This window comes from Hypanus sabinus, chromosome 25 (genome assembly GCF_030144855.1).
Source record: "Hypanus sabinus isolate sHypSab1 chromosome 25, sHypSab1.hap1, whole genome shotgun sequence".
NCBI lineage: Eukaryota > Metazoa > Chordata > Chondrichthyes > Myliobatiformes > Dasyatidae > Hypanus > Hypanus sabinus.
The window spans coordinates 21,665,263-21,683,356 of record NC_082730.1 but is presented as its reverse complement, the minus strand read 5'-3'; the positions used below and the strand labels follow the sequence as shown (position 1 = coordinate 21,683,356).

Below are 18,094 nucleotides of genomic sequence, written 5' to 3'. Positions count from 1 at the left end.
ATAAAGGGGGCCTTTTCTGATTGGCTGCTGATGTCTAGTGGTTATCTTCAGGGGTTGGAGTTGAGACTGCTACTTTTCACGTTTTATATTAATTATCAGGAGGATGGAATTGATGGCTTTGTGGCCAAGTTTGCAAATTGTTCAATGATAGGTGGATGGTCTTATAGCTTGGTGAAAGAAATAAAGGTGTAGATTATTTTCTAAATGGTGAGCTAGCTCAGAAATCTGAGGTGCTAAAGGACTTGGGAGCCCTAGTGCAAGATTCCCTAAAGGTTAATTAGCAGGTTGAGTTGGTGGTGAGGAAGGTAAATGCAATATTGGCATTCATTTCAAGGGGACAAGAATGGAATACTGAGTCTTTATAAGGCATTGGCCAGGAAACACTTGGAATATTGTGAGCAGTTTTCAGCAAACCTCTAAGAAAGAATATGCTGGCAATGGAGACGGTCTTGAGGAGCTTCATGAAAATAATCCCAGGAATGAAAAGGTTAAATGCTGGCTTTGAAAAATTTCTCACTGTAGTTTAAAAGAATAAGGGGGTTGGGGCGGGATCTTATTAAAATTTATGAATATTGAAAGGCCTAGATAGGGTTGATGTAGAGAGAATGATTCTTATTGTGGGAAAGTCTAGACTCAAAGGGCATATCCTCAGAATAGAGCAACAGAGATGAGGAGGAATTTTGAGGAGTCTTGAGAGTGGAGTGAAGTTAGTCATGATGGAATGAAGGAGCAGAATGAATGGGACAAATGGCCTTATTCTACTCCTAAGCCTTATGGTTTTATGCATTCAATGCTGAGTGATTGCTACCTTGTGATTCACGTTTGACAAAGCGATAAATTAAAGGTTAGAAACCATTTACAAGAGTGGAAATTTATTGACTCCAGGTAATTTATTGACAAAGAAAAGACCGCAATCTACAGGATTGAGTCAATAGGGAAGAATCTGAAATAGCCACACTCACTATCCGAAATAAATGAGGTTCAGAACCATGGACAGCAATCTTAATCAACATTCAGCGCCGGGCCAAGTTCTATTGTGAAAACTTTAATTGGTGTTGAAACAAGGTTTCAAATAAACCTCAAGGTTGTTAGTTTGAGACGTCTAACAAAACATTTCTATTTTGTATGTGTGCGAATATGACATTATTTATCGATGAACCGTTTATCAATTTAATCGACAGCGCATTGCTTTTTGAAACCGAATCAGCCGTTTATTGTAAGGAAACCTCGCGCTATGTTGCAATGTGCAGTCATATGAAGCATAGAGGCCATGCAATGCCGCATCTCCTGTAATTCCTCCTGATTGAAGTAGTTGCAACATTCCTGTTAAAATCAATAAAAGTTAGAAAGCGTGTTGCTTTAACATGTGCTGGAAGAGTATAGTAACCAAGGGAACGATTTAGCCAAGGGCTCGAAATAGTGACAGCTGCCAGTTTTAACTCATTCCCACCCTCATCCCCATCCTTAGGTAAACTTTCAAATCTCCAGCTTGACAAAGATTAATGTTCTGTACTGCCGTTTAATTCTCAGAATAAGATCCAACTGCTATTGGTAACGTCTGGTACTTCTTAGAAAAGGAGATTAGGCTACGTTATTGCTGGAAACGTAATGACAGAATGTCCAGACAATTCATCAGTTGAGACATTACACCGCGCGTAGCCGAGGTGGTAAACAATTAATCTTATTTTTCTTGTGCTTTCAATGCCTTACGTGATCAAATAAAAAAAAGCAACATTTCTCAACTTCTTATAAACAATAATTGTTAGATATAAATAACTCCTTGTAAAACGAAGATCACATTATTTTCTTTATCGTGCCAACCGGAACTTCTTAGGCACCTGTTGCAGTGTCTCAACGTACGGCCTACGTGCAAACAGGTAAAGCGTGAAACCATATTCAGCACAAAAAAAACTAAGTGGTAATAAAAAGAAACACCTTGGACTTACCCCAGAGTTGTCATGGTGACGATTGTGTACCAAAAGGATGCGGGAATGCTTGTAAACTTGCTATGCGTCGAGCCCTTCTCAGCATAGAACATGACGGTGGCAAAGATTATGATGGCCATAGTGAGGGAAAACAGGAGGAATCCCAATTCAGACGCGCAGCTCTTCAGGGTATAACCGAGGATCCTCAGTCCTTGGGAATGGCGAGAAAACTTGAAAATCCGGAAGACTCTAAAGACACGAAGAGTCACAAAGGCTCCACTCACGTCCTCGTTGTTGGTCATAACCAAGCCAATGTAATAAGGCATGATGGCCACTACATCGATGATGCTCATCACACTTCTCATGAACCTGTAGCGGCTCGGGGCTGCAAAAAGCCGCAGAAGGTACTCGATAGTGAAGATCATGACACACGCGGTGTCCAGGCAGAAGAAAGCCACCACGTATCTTTCTCCGCATGGCAAGTCCTTGACGTCGCTCGGGCCAATTCCGCAGGGCACCGTCTCGACCACATTGGTGATGACTGACACTGCTATGAAGAAGCCAGTGACATAGTAAAAGACTAAGGCCAAGGTGCTGGTGTGCGGGTTCTCAAAGGCCCTCCACATAGTCTGGCGGCAAGTGCGCGTTGGCAGGTTACCTTCCACCTTGTTCTCAGAGTCACTGTCATCCATCAACCTCTCTGCGTTCTCCCTCTTTCTGTCTTTGTATTCTTCATAACAACAGTCCCCGATGATCTCCGGGATGATGCCAAAGAAAGCCAACTCTTCGTCGTAGGAAGATATGCACTCGTGCCGTGGATAGTGCAACTTGCCCGTCCTGTAAAAATTCAGCACATTTCTGAAGATGTCAGGATCCCGGTCAAAGAAATACTCCTTGCTTTCTTCGTGAAAGAAGAACTCCTTCTCGGTGCTGCCCAGTAACGTATCCGGGAATCTCTCCAAGGTGTTCTTCCAAGTTTGGAAGCGCCTGCCACTCACATTGAGGATGACGAGCTCGTCTTGCTTCTTGTTCTTGTCGCCCGGGGCGAGAGGCATGGGGCAGTTAGCCACGGGCATCCATCCTATGGCAGCTGCCCGGGCGAAGGGTAGCCACGCTGCTACTCCGGCCGCCATCGCGACACCCAACTTATTAGAAGGCAGCAGAGCGGCTACAGCGACAGCCTCCTCCGAGGACGATCAGGCATCATCTGGGAATGAGAGCAGAAACCAATTTCCTTCTCAAGATCAGTCTTCATCAACGTTGGCGCGACAAAGTTATCACAATGTAATGACATTCGGTCACTGCTTTAGCTGACAATTTTCCATGCAAAGTATAAGTGGATAACACTGCGAATAACTCAGCCCTGAATCACGGATTTGGACTTTAGATTTGCATTTCAAACAGGTTTCCAGTTAATTAAATATTTTCAAACCCTTTTTTTAATAACTCATGCACGGGGTATTTTGAGAGAAACCTTTCTATTCCCAATTCGTTGATGTCCTATTATTGCATCTGGCTGCTCTTCTCGCTACGTGAAGGGCAGTCATCTTGCCGATGGGAAAACGAGGAGAGAATCTAATGGGAGAGGACCCAGGCGATATGACTCCCATTAGCTCCCCCGCCCCCGACGCCAAAGCCAATCTGAAATTATCTCCATCCCAGAACCTTGCCCTCCCCAAAATAAGATTTTGGTGATTCCGTAAGTTTGTACAATAAATGGCTCAACCGACCTATCATCTTGTTTACACATGTTGTTTCTCGTACAAAGAGAAAGAGAAACATCAGGGTCAAAGTCAATCAACAAGAAGATCCCTGCAAAAGCTGAGCGGGAAACTTCGGAGGAAAGTGAGTTGGATTCAAAAAGAAACATCCAGATAGAGCTTACCTTCGGAGGGAGGGAAACCAGGTCTGATCTGACAAGGACAGTCCTCTCTCTATTCCAAAGGGCAAAGGAACCGTAAGCAAAGAAAACCAGAAAGTCTGAAATAGAAAGGTAAATCCCGCTGCAGCGAGGTACCCAGTGCAGATGCAGTCAGTGGAGCGCGAAGTGGGAGAGCTCGGAATCAGTCTCTCCAACAGCACCAACGTGACTTTGCCTATTTGTACTTGTCCGTCACGGGTCGCTTTCCCTCAGTTTGCTTGCAGGGTAACGTAATAGGCTTGTGTTTTATAGTTATTTCTTGATGTTTGACTTATTGCCTCGCTCTGTCGCTCGTTCGCTCTCTGGCGTTCTCTACTTTAAATGGCACGGATGCGAAAGGCGGGTCAGCGTTGTGATGGCATGTCTAGCCTGGGATGATAGACAGTGCTCTCTCTTCCCCCACCCCCCGGCTCTGGTAGTGCCTGTACCCTCCCATAGAGACGCCGAGCAGACAGAGAAGGGGGAAGGGGGAGGGAAGCGAAAAAGAGACAGAGAGAGAGAAACAGAGACAGAGAGACGGAGAGAAAAGAGGCGTGTGGCACAGAGCTAAAAAGTGCTTAACCTGTTTGAGTATAAGCGAGGGGTTTGGATCAGACTGTCTTCATAGACATTGAGATATAATTATCATTTATCGATCCAAACCATCCCTCTCCTGCGTACATCAATAGGCTCTAATCAATAAATACCAGCCAAAGTCCCTAAGGGAACCTATCCCCTCGGGCGCACAGGCGGGTGGGGTTTCTGAGAGCACGACTCTGAACTCACCTTCGCAGGACCTTGCAAAGCAGTGGAGAGATCCCTCTGCACCAAGGATCATCGTTCCCTTCATGACGGAGTTTCTGGGGTAATGTACCATTAGTTGTAAGATTAAAGGGAGGGGAGGGGCTGTTTATACTCTAACTCACCTATACTTTTATCACTAGTGTAAGAAATAAATGCATGCGCGTAAATGACGGACGTTACTGGTGAATGGCTGGCATATGTCTTTTACTTTATATAAAACGCTGTACATGCTATGAAAAAATCCTTGAATAAATGCAGTAATGTCCAACTCATTTCATACTAATGTTAGCGGTGCCCTCTACAGTTCTAATAACTCATAATGTCTTTTAATTGGAACAGCTCTCCCGGTCCCTGTTTCATTACAAGAGTTCTATTCTTGCGTGCAGAAAACTCCCTGGTTCTCTCTCTCAAGTTGGGTCCAGAGATAGACGGCAAATTATTACACTGATTGCCTTCTCCTCGTTTATTAGTGTTTGTGCAGCTGTCAATACTAGACGGCTATCATTGTGCATCAGGAGAATGGTGCTTACAATCAATTAGTACGTAATCCGGCCCCGGTGCGATGTTAACAACAGAAACCCTCGAACACTCTCTCAGACAGTTAGTTCAGATTTCTTCGTCCCGGGCGTTATACGTTTGTTTCGGAAAATATCTCCGGATATTACAACAGATGTAAAGGAAATGACAGCTAAAGCAGACACACCGTTTTAAAAATAAGAAACTACAGGTGTGAAAATTATACATTTTGTAAATCTGAGGCAGAAGGGTAGACATGGGCAGGTTATCCGAGATTTTAGAATGGAAGGGATATGCGAAAGTTTCGGACGGATTCTTCACAGACACGTATTTCCTGATCTTTCCCGAATTTAAACTTGATTCTATAGGCGCAAAGTCGATACATCATAAAAATTACTTTGGAAACAGAGATTGTGCGCGCTTTTTTTTTTAAAAAAAAGAGATTTTGATGCGGATTGAATGATTGGCTTTATATTGAAAGGGATAAACTTTGCGCAATATGTTGAACAAAGCCAGATGGCGCAGTTTGCATTCGCTGGAGTCAAACCCCCTCTGTCAATAATTCTTTTCTAAATGTCAGTCCCGGGTACAGGCGGATTAGCGCGACATTCTTTACATCGTGATGCAGTTATATCTTCCGTTCCCTTCTCCCCATCTTCTCTTTTTGCAACACCCTTTAATGGTTACCAAACTCATTAATAAGCAATTCATTACAAACGCAATGGTAAGGCAAATGAAAATCAAGAGGGGTGATTTCGCAATGTAAAGTGCGAAGGGAATCTTACCCAAAGGCCGGTGATTGTTAGTAACCCATACTGAACACAAACTGCATCTTCTAGACGATACAAGGCTGGGGGAATGGGGGAAGTCTTACAACTCACTGGAGAATGGTCTTCCGTTCTACTTTCACTGAACAAATGATACTTCAATCAGAGTTGCTTTGATAAAGCAATTTTGTCTGACCCACTAATGAGTCAAACTGAACTCGGTTCGTTTATTGGAAGCGGTAAGGAATTCTTTCAGCTTGCCTGAGTGTCGCATTTCTCCGTTTTAAAAAAAATAATATGATTCGCATTAATCTGATAACAGAGTTAAATCTGAACAGGTGCGTGAATCTTACAGGATGTGTTGAAGGCTCTTCTCACTGTGAGCAGGCTGGTAAAATGTCTGAGAATAAAACAGAAGCATTGTGCACAATGATAGGTGTCTGCGAATGGGGCAGAATAACTGATCAGGAACCTGTCATGAATGTTCAGACTGGGCGCTGGTTGGTCAAGGTGCCACATTGGTTCTGTAACAGGTAACCCCGTGCAATCAGTCTGCCCTAAACAATCGTACCTAAACAACCCTCTGCCGCTCTTTTCAGCAAAATAATAAAACAAGACTTCCCGACTAGACTGGAGGCGGTCTGAATTAATAAGATATCTGGTGTTCTAGTGGGCGGAGATGGTGTGTGTGTGTGTGTATGGGGGGGGGGGGGGGTGGGATAGTAGGCGGATAGTAGGCGGAGATGGTGTGTGTGTGTGTGTATGGGGGGGGGGTGGGATAGTAAGTGGCATGAGGAGAAAGGGGAAAGGAGGAGTGGAGAAAGGGAGAGGGAGAAGAGAGAGAAAGAGAAACGAAAAAATCAGGAGAAAGGAGAAGGGGATAGAATAGCAGGGAAGGTAAGGGAGAGGGAAGAAGGGAAGGTGTTGGGGAGGAGCAGAGGGGTAAAAAGAGGTGAAAAAAATGGAGCAAGTGGCGGCAGAGGATATTAACTTGTGGGACCAGAAGAAGGGTATGGAAGAGAGGACAGAGTAGAGAAAGTTGGGAATGAAAGGGAGATATACAGGTAGAAGGGGGAGAGAAAGGGCAGGATTTGGAGGTTTGGTGAGGGAAAGGAGGGGGTAATGAGGTAGAATAGGAATATGGTGGGGTGCAATGGAAAGGCTGAGAATGTATCCTCATGCAGAAATGGCTGTGACAAATCAATGATCAGGCAGTAGAATAAAATTAAATAAAACACCAAAACTACAGATGCTGCAAATCTGAAAAACAAAAATTCTGGAAACACTCAGCAGGCTAGGCAACATCTGTCAAAAGAGAAATGATGAAGGGCCTCAGAATTGAAGCATTAATTGTTCTCTCTTTTTTGAGATGTTGCCTAACCTGTTGACTGCTTCCAACATTTTCTAGTTATTCTATTCAGAATGAAGTTAAGCATACCTGTCAATTTGAGTACAGCTTTTAAGGGGAATTTATCAGGCTGATAGAGAGTGGAAAGTGATATCTACAGTGATCCATAAGAAAATCACTGTTAATTGAAATGATAAATGATTTGGGCTGGAGAGATGGTAGCAAAATACTCTGATAATATCCAGTTCCTTTGGCCAAATGAAGGACTGGAGGGTAGCCAATAACGTGGACAGCACTGGACTGCAGAATATAATGAACAGGACTTGCAGAATGAATGGTGAAAGGGCAAATTAATTCTAATAAAACAGGTTGTTTGATTTTAATATGATAGGGAAAGAGTTCACATCCCTTGGAAGGTATGGTCCTAAATGGGGTAGAAGAATAAAATGATCTTGGAATACAGATATAAAAAGGTCTCAGCGGAACAGCCCTAACTAACTACAACCAAAATACAAGTGTTTAATTCAAAAGATGTATTTTTAAAATTTTTTTTAGCTTGACATGCTATGGGTATTTTGGCTAATCTATTACCAAATTGGGATATTGAAGCTGCAGGAAAATGTAGATAAGGTTTTGGTATGTCACCAATGACTCTAGCAAATGTCTATAGGTGCACCATGGAGAGTATTCTGATTGGTTGCATCACTGCCCAACACAGAGTTTCCAATGGTCAGGATCACACGAGGTTGCAGAGTGTTGTAGACCCAGCCAGCTCCATCACAGGCACACCCCCCCCCCCCAACCTATTTTCGAGGACATCGTCCAAAGGTAGTGGCTCAAGAAGGCAAAATCATTAAGAAACCTCATCGTCTGGGACATGCCCTCTTCTGATTACTACCACCAGGGAAGAGGTATAGGAGCCTGAAGATGCAAGCTTAATGTTTTAGGAACAGCTTCAACCTCTCTACCATCAGATTTTAGAATGGTCCAGGAACCCATGACCACTCTCTCACTATTTCTCATTTACACTATTTTTTATTATAACTTGTAGTTTTTTATGTCTTGCATTATACTGTACAACAGATTTGTAAAACAAGTCAGTGATAACATATCTGATTCTGATTCAAGAAGATCACCGGTAATAGGGCTATGTTTAAGGATAACGATGAAGCAATGCCATCAATGTGCCTGCCACTGAGATGATGAACAGACGAAGGGTCTCGGCCCAAAACGATGACTTCTTCCTATAGATGCTGCCTGGCCTGCGGCATTCCACCAGCATTTTGTGTGTTTTGCTTGAATCTGCAGATTTCCTCGTGTTTGCGAACTGATGAAACACATTGTTTGCAACCAGGACATCCCAACCAGAACCATAAGCATTTGCTTATTTTACTTATAGTGTCCGACAGAAATCATAGATGAATGATGATGGAACTGATGATGGGAAGCTTGCTTATGAGCCTTTGCACACCACAGAACCCTGATTAATATGCCTTATTACAATTCCAGGTGCTGGCTCCACAGTGAAGTTTACATCAGCCAATATATTTACTTCCTGACCTAATGCTAATGGAATGGCTGGGAACAATTGAGACAAGTTGTCTTCTCTGTGACTGTTAGCCTCCTAGGATGCAGTGATGTAAGTCACAGGACAGCTAATGTACAAATATTCAAATAAAATTTTCATTTTATCTGCCTTGTACCTGATATGTCCCACAGTCGGTTCTTTTCAATACTGAACACTTTTGGTTAGCAAAAACTCTTTAATCTCTAAATAAACTTTTAATTTAAATTCTCTTCAATAAATTTTGCCTTTATTTAAATGGAGAAATGCTTCAATGCATACTGTTCTAATGCTATTTAATCCTCTTTTTCTGCTGTCTCTCAATACTAAAAGTAAATTCTCTCAGTTCACCTAATCAAACCCTTTAATGATCCTGTATACAATCATCTGCCACTTTATTTGGTACCTCTTGTATCTGACAAAGTGGCCACTGAGCGTATGTTCATGGTTTTCTGCTGTCGTAGCCCATCCATCTCAGGATTCAATGACTTGTGTGTTCAGAGATGCTCTTCTGCGCATCACTGTTGTAACATGTGGTTATTTACATTACTGTTCCTTTTGTGTCAGCTTGAACCAGTTTGGCCATTCTCCTCTGATCTCCTTCATTAACAAGGTGCTTTTGCATGCTGAACCACTGCTGACTGCATGCTTTTTGGTTTTCTGCACCACTCTTTATGAACTTCAGAGAAAGTTTTGTGAGAAAATCTCCGGAGATCAGCATTTTCTGAGATACTCAAACCACCCTATCTGACACCACCAAAGTCACATAGATCACCTTTATTACCCATGCTGTTATCTGATCTGAACAACACTAAACCTCTATGTCTGCATGTTTTTATGCATTGAATTTCTGTCACATGATTGGCTGATTAGATATTTGCATAGATGAGCAGAAGTACAGATGTATCTAAAAAGTGACACTGAGTATATTTCATTTAGATTGCCACTTTTATTTGTTCAAATGGCTTAAAGGAATTAAGACATCTGTGGACATGGATATCATAAACATGACTGTTTGGAAATTCCCTAACGAAACCATAAGCAAAATACTGACATTTGTTTAATTTCTCTACACTAGGCTTTTCAACACGTGAAAAAAAAAGGGTAACAAAATCCTTCAGTCAGGAAGAAACATTGAACAGCTCTCAAACTGATTTCCCATCCTGGTTTATCCCAATCCATCCATCCATCTGCAGATGCTAGAAGTCCAAAGCAATGCATGCAAAATGAACTCAGCCGGTCAGGCAGCATCTATAAAAATAAATAGTCAGTGTTTCAGGCCGAGATCTTTCTTTAGTACTGGAAAGGAAAGAGAAAGATGTCAGAATAAAAACAGGGGGGGGGGGGGGGAAGGGGAAGGACATTAGCTAGAAGGCGATAGGTGAAGCCAGCTGGGTAGGAAAGGAGGAAAGGTAAAGAACACATTATTAGGCTTTATTCCCAATATTATTGTTCACTGCCTTGCTCCAAGCTTAAAATTCCCTTTTTGAGTTGGGTAACCTGGAAAAGATCACAATATTTTAAGTGGGGATCTGCGCAGAGCTTTATATAACTGACAGGTAAAGATCATTATGATTCAGGGAAACAAAGATTTGAAAGAAATACGATGAAAGATTTAATAATAATCCAAGTTCCATGAAAGTGTCATGTAATTCATTATTTAGAGCCTACAGGAGCCAACTCCATCTGTGGAATAGCTGAAGTTCCTGATTATTTTAGTTTTACATCCCATACAGGTGCCTGCAGCAGGAAAAAAAAAGTAAGTAAAAAAGAAACCAGTACAGATACAAGAGGAATATTTCATAGCAAGTTGCTGTATCCCAGAACACATTGACGTAAAGTGGGCAACAGATTTAATAACAACTTTCACAAAGGAGCTGGGTATAGGGCTTGAAAGGAAAATATTTGCACAGCTGTGGGTTAGGAGCTTGGGATTGGGACTAATTTGATTGAATGACCATAAAACGAATCATATCGTTGAATAATTAATTTGCCGCAGAACTAAATAATGAACTCATTCAAAAGTTCAGTGTAGATTTTAAAATAATTTTCAGTGATATTAAATTGATATTCACAGGTGGAAACGTGATTATTTTTGCTGCTTTCAGCTGTCATAATAAAAAAATTACCAGATGACCATTCCTAATAACCTAATGGAATGAATTTTAATAATAGGATTAAACAAAGAGGTACTTGCATTCTATTCTGCTGGCCAGTTGTGCTGGTTCATGTGAAGCTTCACAAATAGTTATGCAAATAATTTGAAGTGTAGCCTAATCTGCACAATCTGTTATCTGATCGCATCAGGAGGGAATCTAAACTCAAATGTTCAGGGTGGCTTTGCTGTCTTTATGCAGTGGCCCTTTCCTCTTCCCTCATTAGCAGGTCTTCCCAATTACAGGCAATCTTTTTGGGCAGTAAAATGTGGATTTGCAAATACAATTGTGATGTGATAGAGGGCAGGGACTCTGGCATGAATTCGCACCCACTGGCAGTGCACGAATCCTGTTAGAAATAAGAGGAGCAAATTGTTTGGCAGGATGTCAAAGCAATATGGTAAAACTATCCACTATTAAAAAAATAAACTGAAAATGCTGGGAATACTCAGCCCGTCAGATCAGGCTGCATCTATAGGAAAAGAAACAGAGCAAAACTTTTAGTTAGAGAACCCTTTATAGAACTGGAAAGGAATAAAAAAAAATTGTTTATCTGCAGGAAGCATCATAATGGAAATGTTCTGATATTTCAGTCTTGTTTTACCCAATCAAATCCATCCTCCCTCCCCATCCTCCTCACAGCTGAATAAGCTTTTTCACTCTCCTTCGCAGTTCAGATGAAAGCTCTCTGACCTGAAACCTTGGCTCAGTTTCTTCTCCCACATGTGGCCTGACTGCTGAATATTTACAGTAGACTTCTATTTAAAATTTTTGCATCTGTAACTTAAAAAAAAATCTCTATCTGGGTGCCGCGGTAGCATAGTGGTTCGCACCATACTATTACAGCTTGGGGTGTCAGAGTTCAGAGTTCAATACCGGCGCCCTCTGCAGGCAAGTTCCTATGCTCCTTTCCGTGGGCATGTGGCTTTCCTCCAGGTGCTCTGGTTTCCTCCCACAGTCCAAAGATGTACTGGTTAAGAGGTTAATTGGTCATTGTAAATTATTCGTGTGATTAGGCTAGGATTAAATTGGTGGGTTGCTGGTCAACACAGCTCAAAGGAAGGGTTTGTTGCACTCTGTATCATTAAATAAAAATAAAATGACCATTAAACCGTGGTAATGTTGGCCTTACCTTTACAGTACAGAAAGGGGCAATAAAGCTAATTGGCCCCATATCAGCTCCCTGTAGACCAGTTCTATCATTCCTTCTGGACCCGAAATATCTGCTTTTCATTGGGCCAGAGCACCAGTGAAACCCGTATGATCAAGGACAGATTGTCCGGACTCCATATAGATTGTAACCAAATGCATGATCAAACACAGGTTTCAGGAGCTGTGAGGAAGCAAAGTTAGCCATGCTGCATCTAAATGACTTCTTCCAACTTTGTAAGCTTAATGAAGCCTGTGAAGTGTGCTAACCTTCACGAACATTGCATCAGGTGACCTGGCTGAAGTAAGCATTCTCCTTATCCCATTAGCCAACATCCCGTGCCCCTCCCCTCCCTACTACTCTTTGTCCATATTCATCATCTGTGGTGGTGAGCAGAGGAAGCATTTGTGACAAGATTTAAAACTGGTGCCATACAAAATCTATAATTTTAGGTTTTATAAAAACAATGCTGTACAATCCTCCCTCTCTCGAGCATTGAAGGATGTCTTTTGTCAAAGGAGGGAAAGCGATATTTCGAATTATACCTCTGTTATGCTTTCCACAATCCCTACACAAATGGCAGATTGTATTTTAGTACGCAGATTGATTTTTTAAAGCAATTTTGTTCTGTGACAACCAGTCCCCTTGAGCTCTTCACATCTCGTGTGTTCTTGCTTCACAGAAAATCTCCTAGATGTCTGTGGACTGCACTGGATGTAAAAATAGCAGCACAGAGCTAAAAATAGCATCCTTTCATCCTACATTCATTTACTTCAAAGATTCAACATATGGATTTATAGAGGATACTTAAAAACCCGCTTTTCACAAAGGCACACAATGCTTTGTCTATTTGAAAGGACTTGAATGTTGTACAGGCAGAGATTCAGGGATATATAATGACATTGCTATTGTAGATAATTGGACAATTCTTCTGCCAATCACTCCTATTGACTACTGTTATGAATGAAAGAAATTGATTTTGTAAGCATGATTTGTATTACTTAAATAAACTACGGTCAGGTCATTCTGCTGGAGACTTTGCTCTGTTTTCATTGCAAAATGTTGCTGCATTTTATTCATGAAGCCAGTTTGCTTTAGTTCACAGACGTTCTTTTCAGATAAATAAAAACCCAAAAAATTGCTGATGCTGGAAGTATGAAATGCAAACAGAAAATGGGGAAATGCTCACTGTACACTCTGTTTCCAAGTTCCGATAAATAGTCTCCAGCTGAAACTGCTGTTTCGCTCTTACTGAGTTCATCGAGTTGTATGGTACAGAAGCAGGCCTTTAGATCGAAGTTCAAGCTGACCAAGGTGCCTTCTTACAGCATTTACAGCATTTAATCCATATCCTTTCTATCCACAAACCTGTCTTTAAAAAATTTCAGTTGTACCCTTCTTTACTATTTCCTCCTTCGGCTTGTTTGTAAACAAGCTCTGCATCAAAAACCTGTCCATCATTTCCCATTTAAATATCTCCTCCCTTAAACCTAGTTTTGGAGTCCTCTAGGGAAAATGTCTATGACCTTCTACCTCATCTATGTCACTCATGAATTTATGAATCTTAATGAGTTACCCTTCAATCAACACACACAAAATGCTGGAGGAACTCAGCACTTTCTTCCCCTCCATCGATGTTCCCTGGCTTGCTGAGTTCCTCCAGCATTTTAGGCACGTTGCTCAAAATTTCCAGCATCTGCTGAATTTCCTGTGTGTGCAAGTGACAGCTCAGCTTTCCTTTCTCTAGGAAAAACCTAGTCTATCTAGACTGGCCTTATAAATCATGCTCTCCAATCCCTGCAACATCCTTGTGAATCTTCATGGCATCCTCGCCAGCTTTATCTCATCCTTCCTATGCAGTGGTTACCAGAACTATACACTATATTCCAGGTGTGGTCTCACCAGCACCCTACATTGAATTGAATTGACTTTATTTTTTGCATCCAGCATACACCTGAGGGGTAAAATTATTATGTTACATCTCCATTTAAATTATTATAGTAATTTATAATAATAGTGTATATAACAGGTAGTCAATATAACATGGAAATATAGTTGTGTCAGCAAGCTGGCTGATGTCCTGAAGAAAGAAGCTGACCTGGAGCCTTTTGATCCTGGCTTTTATGCTGCGGTACCATTTCCCAGATGGTAGCAGCTGGAACAGTTTGTGGGGTGACTCGGGTCCCCAATAATGCTTTTTACACACCTGTCTTTGTAATAGTAGGAAATTCACATCTACAGATGTGCTGGGCTGTCGCCCCACTCTCTACAGAGTCCCGCGATTGAGGGAAGTACAGTTCCCATACCAGACAGTGTTGCAGCCAGTCAGGATGCTCTCAATTGTGCCCTTGTAGAAAGTTCTTGGGATTTGGAGTTCCATACCAAACTTCTTCAACCATTTGATATGAAAGAGGCGCTGTTGTGTCTTTTTCACCACACAGCCAGTATGTACAGATATGTACAGCGAGATCCTTGGTGATGTTTATGCTGAGAAAGCTGTTCACCACTGATGTTAATGGGGGCTAACCTGTCTCCATTCCTCCTGTATTCCACAACCAGCTATAACTCTGAAACATTAACTGATTTTTGTTTGTACGTACTGATGATGTCTGACATACTGATTAACTTCAATGTTTTAGTTTTATTGCTTATTAAGCAATTAGGTAGAAGGTAATACACTATTTAAATAGTCACTGTTTTCTAAGCAGCTTAAATATGCAGTAAGTCTTGTTAGTGCTGCCTCAGTTTTGTCTCACAAGGCAACTCTGACTGACACATCAGATTTTCAGACAGAGGGATATTTTAATTATTGATATGAGGACAAGCCTGGAAGTCGAGACCTGAAGATCAAACCTGGGTGATCAGCAAATCCTGGGGTTGAGGTTTCAAGATCAAACTCATGACCATTGGGTCCAGAGGTTAGCGAAGTCTGGAATACAAAGCTGAGAGTCAAAGTCCATAAGGCAAAAAGTGCGGAGGTGGAAAGCCCAAAGTTCAAAGACTGAAGTTGACACATCTAGAGGTAGGGGCCAGAAAGTTGAGTTTGTGAGGCCTGACGTCTGCAGTCAGAGAATCTGGGGCCAAGGACTGGAGGCCCAGAGGTGGGCTGTCCTGTACTGTGCTTGGAAGTGTATTGGCACCGGAATGAGGGCGACACATGTGGGCTGCCCCCAACATGTACTTGGGTGTGTTGGTAATTAATACAAATGTTGCTTTTCACTGTAGGTTTTGATGTACATGTGATAAATAGATCTGAAATCATGATGCCCAGCACACTGCCACTTCTAACTCACATGGGCATCACAATACCAAAATCACCCACTGTCTAAAGGAGAGTTACATTCAGAGTAACTCCTGCCTACTGCTGGATACCAAGGGACTGAAAATCACTAAGATCCATTTCTAATATGGGAGTCTCACTGAGGAAATGTAATCCTTGCTAGTCCATGAAGTACTTGCTCACACAAACATAGAGGCCAAGTCAAAATCTTCTGAAAATGTTTTTTTTAATAGTTTCCTTCATGGCCTTAGGATGTCCCAAATAATTTGTAGCCAACAGAGTCATTTTGAAATGTAGTGGCCAATTTAGGCACAGTAAGCTCCCATGGATAAAAATGTAATGTTGAACATGTTTAACTTTGCTGTTTGAGGGTCAGATATGCAAGATTGTCTTTTGTCATTCTTCAGTACTGGAGTGTAAAGGAGAACAAAATGATTGTTACTCCTGGATTTGATGCAGCGTAAAAAACACAATAAGTATAAATATAAAAGCAATCCTATAAAACTCAATACACAAGTATCTGTTTGAATGTGGCCATGCATTTATAAGGCTAGCTAATAGACTGATTGTCTGTACTATACATAAAGTGCATAGAGTACATTATGTGTATGTAGTGGTGGTAGGATGAGTTAGTGGGTGAAGGCATTGATCAGCCTGACGGCTTGGAGGAAGTACGGTGACTAATTTTGAGTCTCGTGGTCCTGGCATGGATGTTGTATAGCCTCTTCCCTGATGGGAGTGTAACAAACAGCCCAGAAGTAGGGTGGATGGGATCGTTCATGATGTTCCTGGCCTTTTTCTGGCACCTTTCTATATACAGTATATGTCCTTGATGGCAGATCGGCTGGTGCCGATGATGCATTGAGCAGTTTTAACTACACTCAGTAGAGTTCTGCTCTCTGCCGCAGTGCGTTTTCTGTACCACACAGTGATGCAGCATATTAGGACACTCTCAGCTGTGCATCTGTAAAAGGAGTCATGATGCACATAGTCCAGCTCTCTTCTGCCTCCCCAGAAGCAGAAGCCGAAAGGGAGAGAGGTTACCTGCTTTCCAAAGGTGTTCCTTTTGACTATCCAGCTGAGAGGGAAGACTGAGATGCCATCTTTGAAAATACCAAACAAATCCAATATGCCCTTCTTTGTCAGAGGCAACAACTATCAAAAGGGAAAATAAAGTTGAGTCTCATCTGACTTTAAAAACTGCATGGAATAGCCGGTAGATTTGGTACTGTGAAAGGATGAGATCAAAAAGGGAAAAGGCCTTTTTAGCTCACCTTGTACATTCCAACATTTAAGTGAAAATGAACCATACTTGGATTTCAGGTTTAAATTCCCCTTCAATTTCCCTTTCAATTTTTAGTCAAATACTAAAAATCTCCTTGAACTGTTAAAATTCTCATAGGAGACTCTTAAACAAAGCTGTAGCTGCCAGAAATATGGAAATCTGAAGACAAAACACATTGGAAACTGGTCCATAACTGGAATAACAATCCAAGGATATGTTTTTATTTAGAGTGGAGTTCTGTATCAGAACTCAAAATTCCAGGTGACAGAGCAAAATAACAGGAATTGTTCCTCCTTTCAGCACAACTATTCTGTCTTCCTCATGTGATTATCAAACTTCTGTTTCCTGTTCAATGTATCTATGTTATTATTGCTGCAAGTTTCATATTCCACACAGGCTCTGGTCAAGGACGCTTCTCTTGAATTTGTTAGGATCTCTCCTGAAGTTTATCATTCCTTCTTTTAATCTGCTCCCTTATCTGGATAGTGGAAGATTGTAGACAAATATACTTCATAATATTAAAGACATTTACAATTCACCGTACAGTATACACTTTATCTGAGAATAAAGTCGCATGCAACTCAGTCTAAACCTCTCATTTCGAGTTTGAGTCGCTGCCATCGGAGAAGCCATTGGATCCTAATGTTCTTGGCGATGTTATCATAATTCTGAGTTTGATGGTTTGGGTTGCAGTTCATATTGGAATCTTTCAGTTCTAAGTTATTTTTCATGTTCTCGCCCATCCTCTCTTGTTGCTGATTGGCAGGCTGTGGGGGTGGGATTGGGTGATCTGATAGTTTTTGTGTGAGGGAGGGGTTGGGGGTATTTGGGGCTTGCAAGTTTTTGTTTAATATGCAGTGGGGGGGGGAGGATTGACATCTTTCTTTCAACTACTTATATGGTTTTCTGAATTCTGTGGCTATCTGGAGAAGACAAATCTCAGAGTTATATTCTGCATACATACTTTGATAACAAAATGAAACTTTGAAACTTCACTTCTAGTATCACGTTTGTAAACCTCTCTAGACCTTCTTCAGTGCCTCTATACCCTTTTAATTCAATAGAGGCCCAACTTCTGGCTCATCAAGATTTTATATAAGCCTTACACAATTTATCAAACCAAGTACAGATCTTCTCTTGGGAACTGAAGTTCTGCTGGCCTGGCTCTTCCACATCTCTCAAACTTCACCTGTCCCAGTCGACCTTTATAGTGTTAGGTTCACCAAAGAAGTGGAGTGCATTTTTCAATGCATCAAGAGGGAGCCGCTACAGTAACAGAGACGAGTCTAGGAATATTGGCTGCCCTCATAGAAGCGGAGGTGGAAGCACCTGAAGCTGTTGCAGATACAATCACTGGTACCATAACTGGTGAACGGTATAGGGCCATCAGCGCACACCT

The 18,094-nt window shown here is 41.6% G+C and overlaps 1 protein-coding gene across 3 annotated transcripts in view; it reads right to left on the bottom strand.

Annotated features, from left to right (window-relative positions):
• The window catches only part of kcnd3 (potassium voltage-gated channel, Shal-related subfamily, member 3), a 364,680-nt gene extending 361,622 nt beyond the window's left edge, over nt 1-3,058 (bottom strand). For all 3 annotated transcript variants that reach the window (XM_059950283.1, XM_059950285.1, XM_059950284.1), the window contains exon 1: nt 1,947-3,058. In XM_059950283.1, coding sequence (XP_059806266.1) covers nt 1,947-3,058 — 1,112 coding nt within the window. The remainder of the gene's footprint in view (nt 1-1,946) is intronic.
• Nucleotides 3,059-18,094: the final 15,036 nt, after the last annotated feature.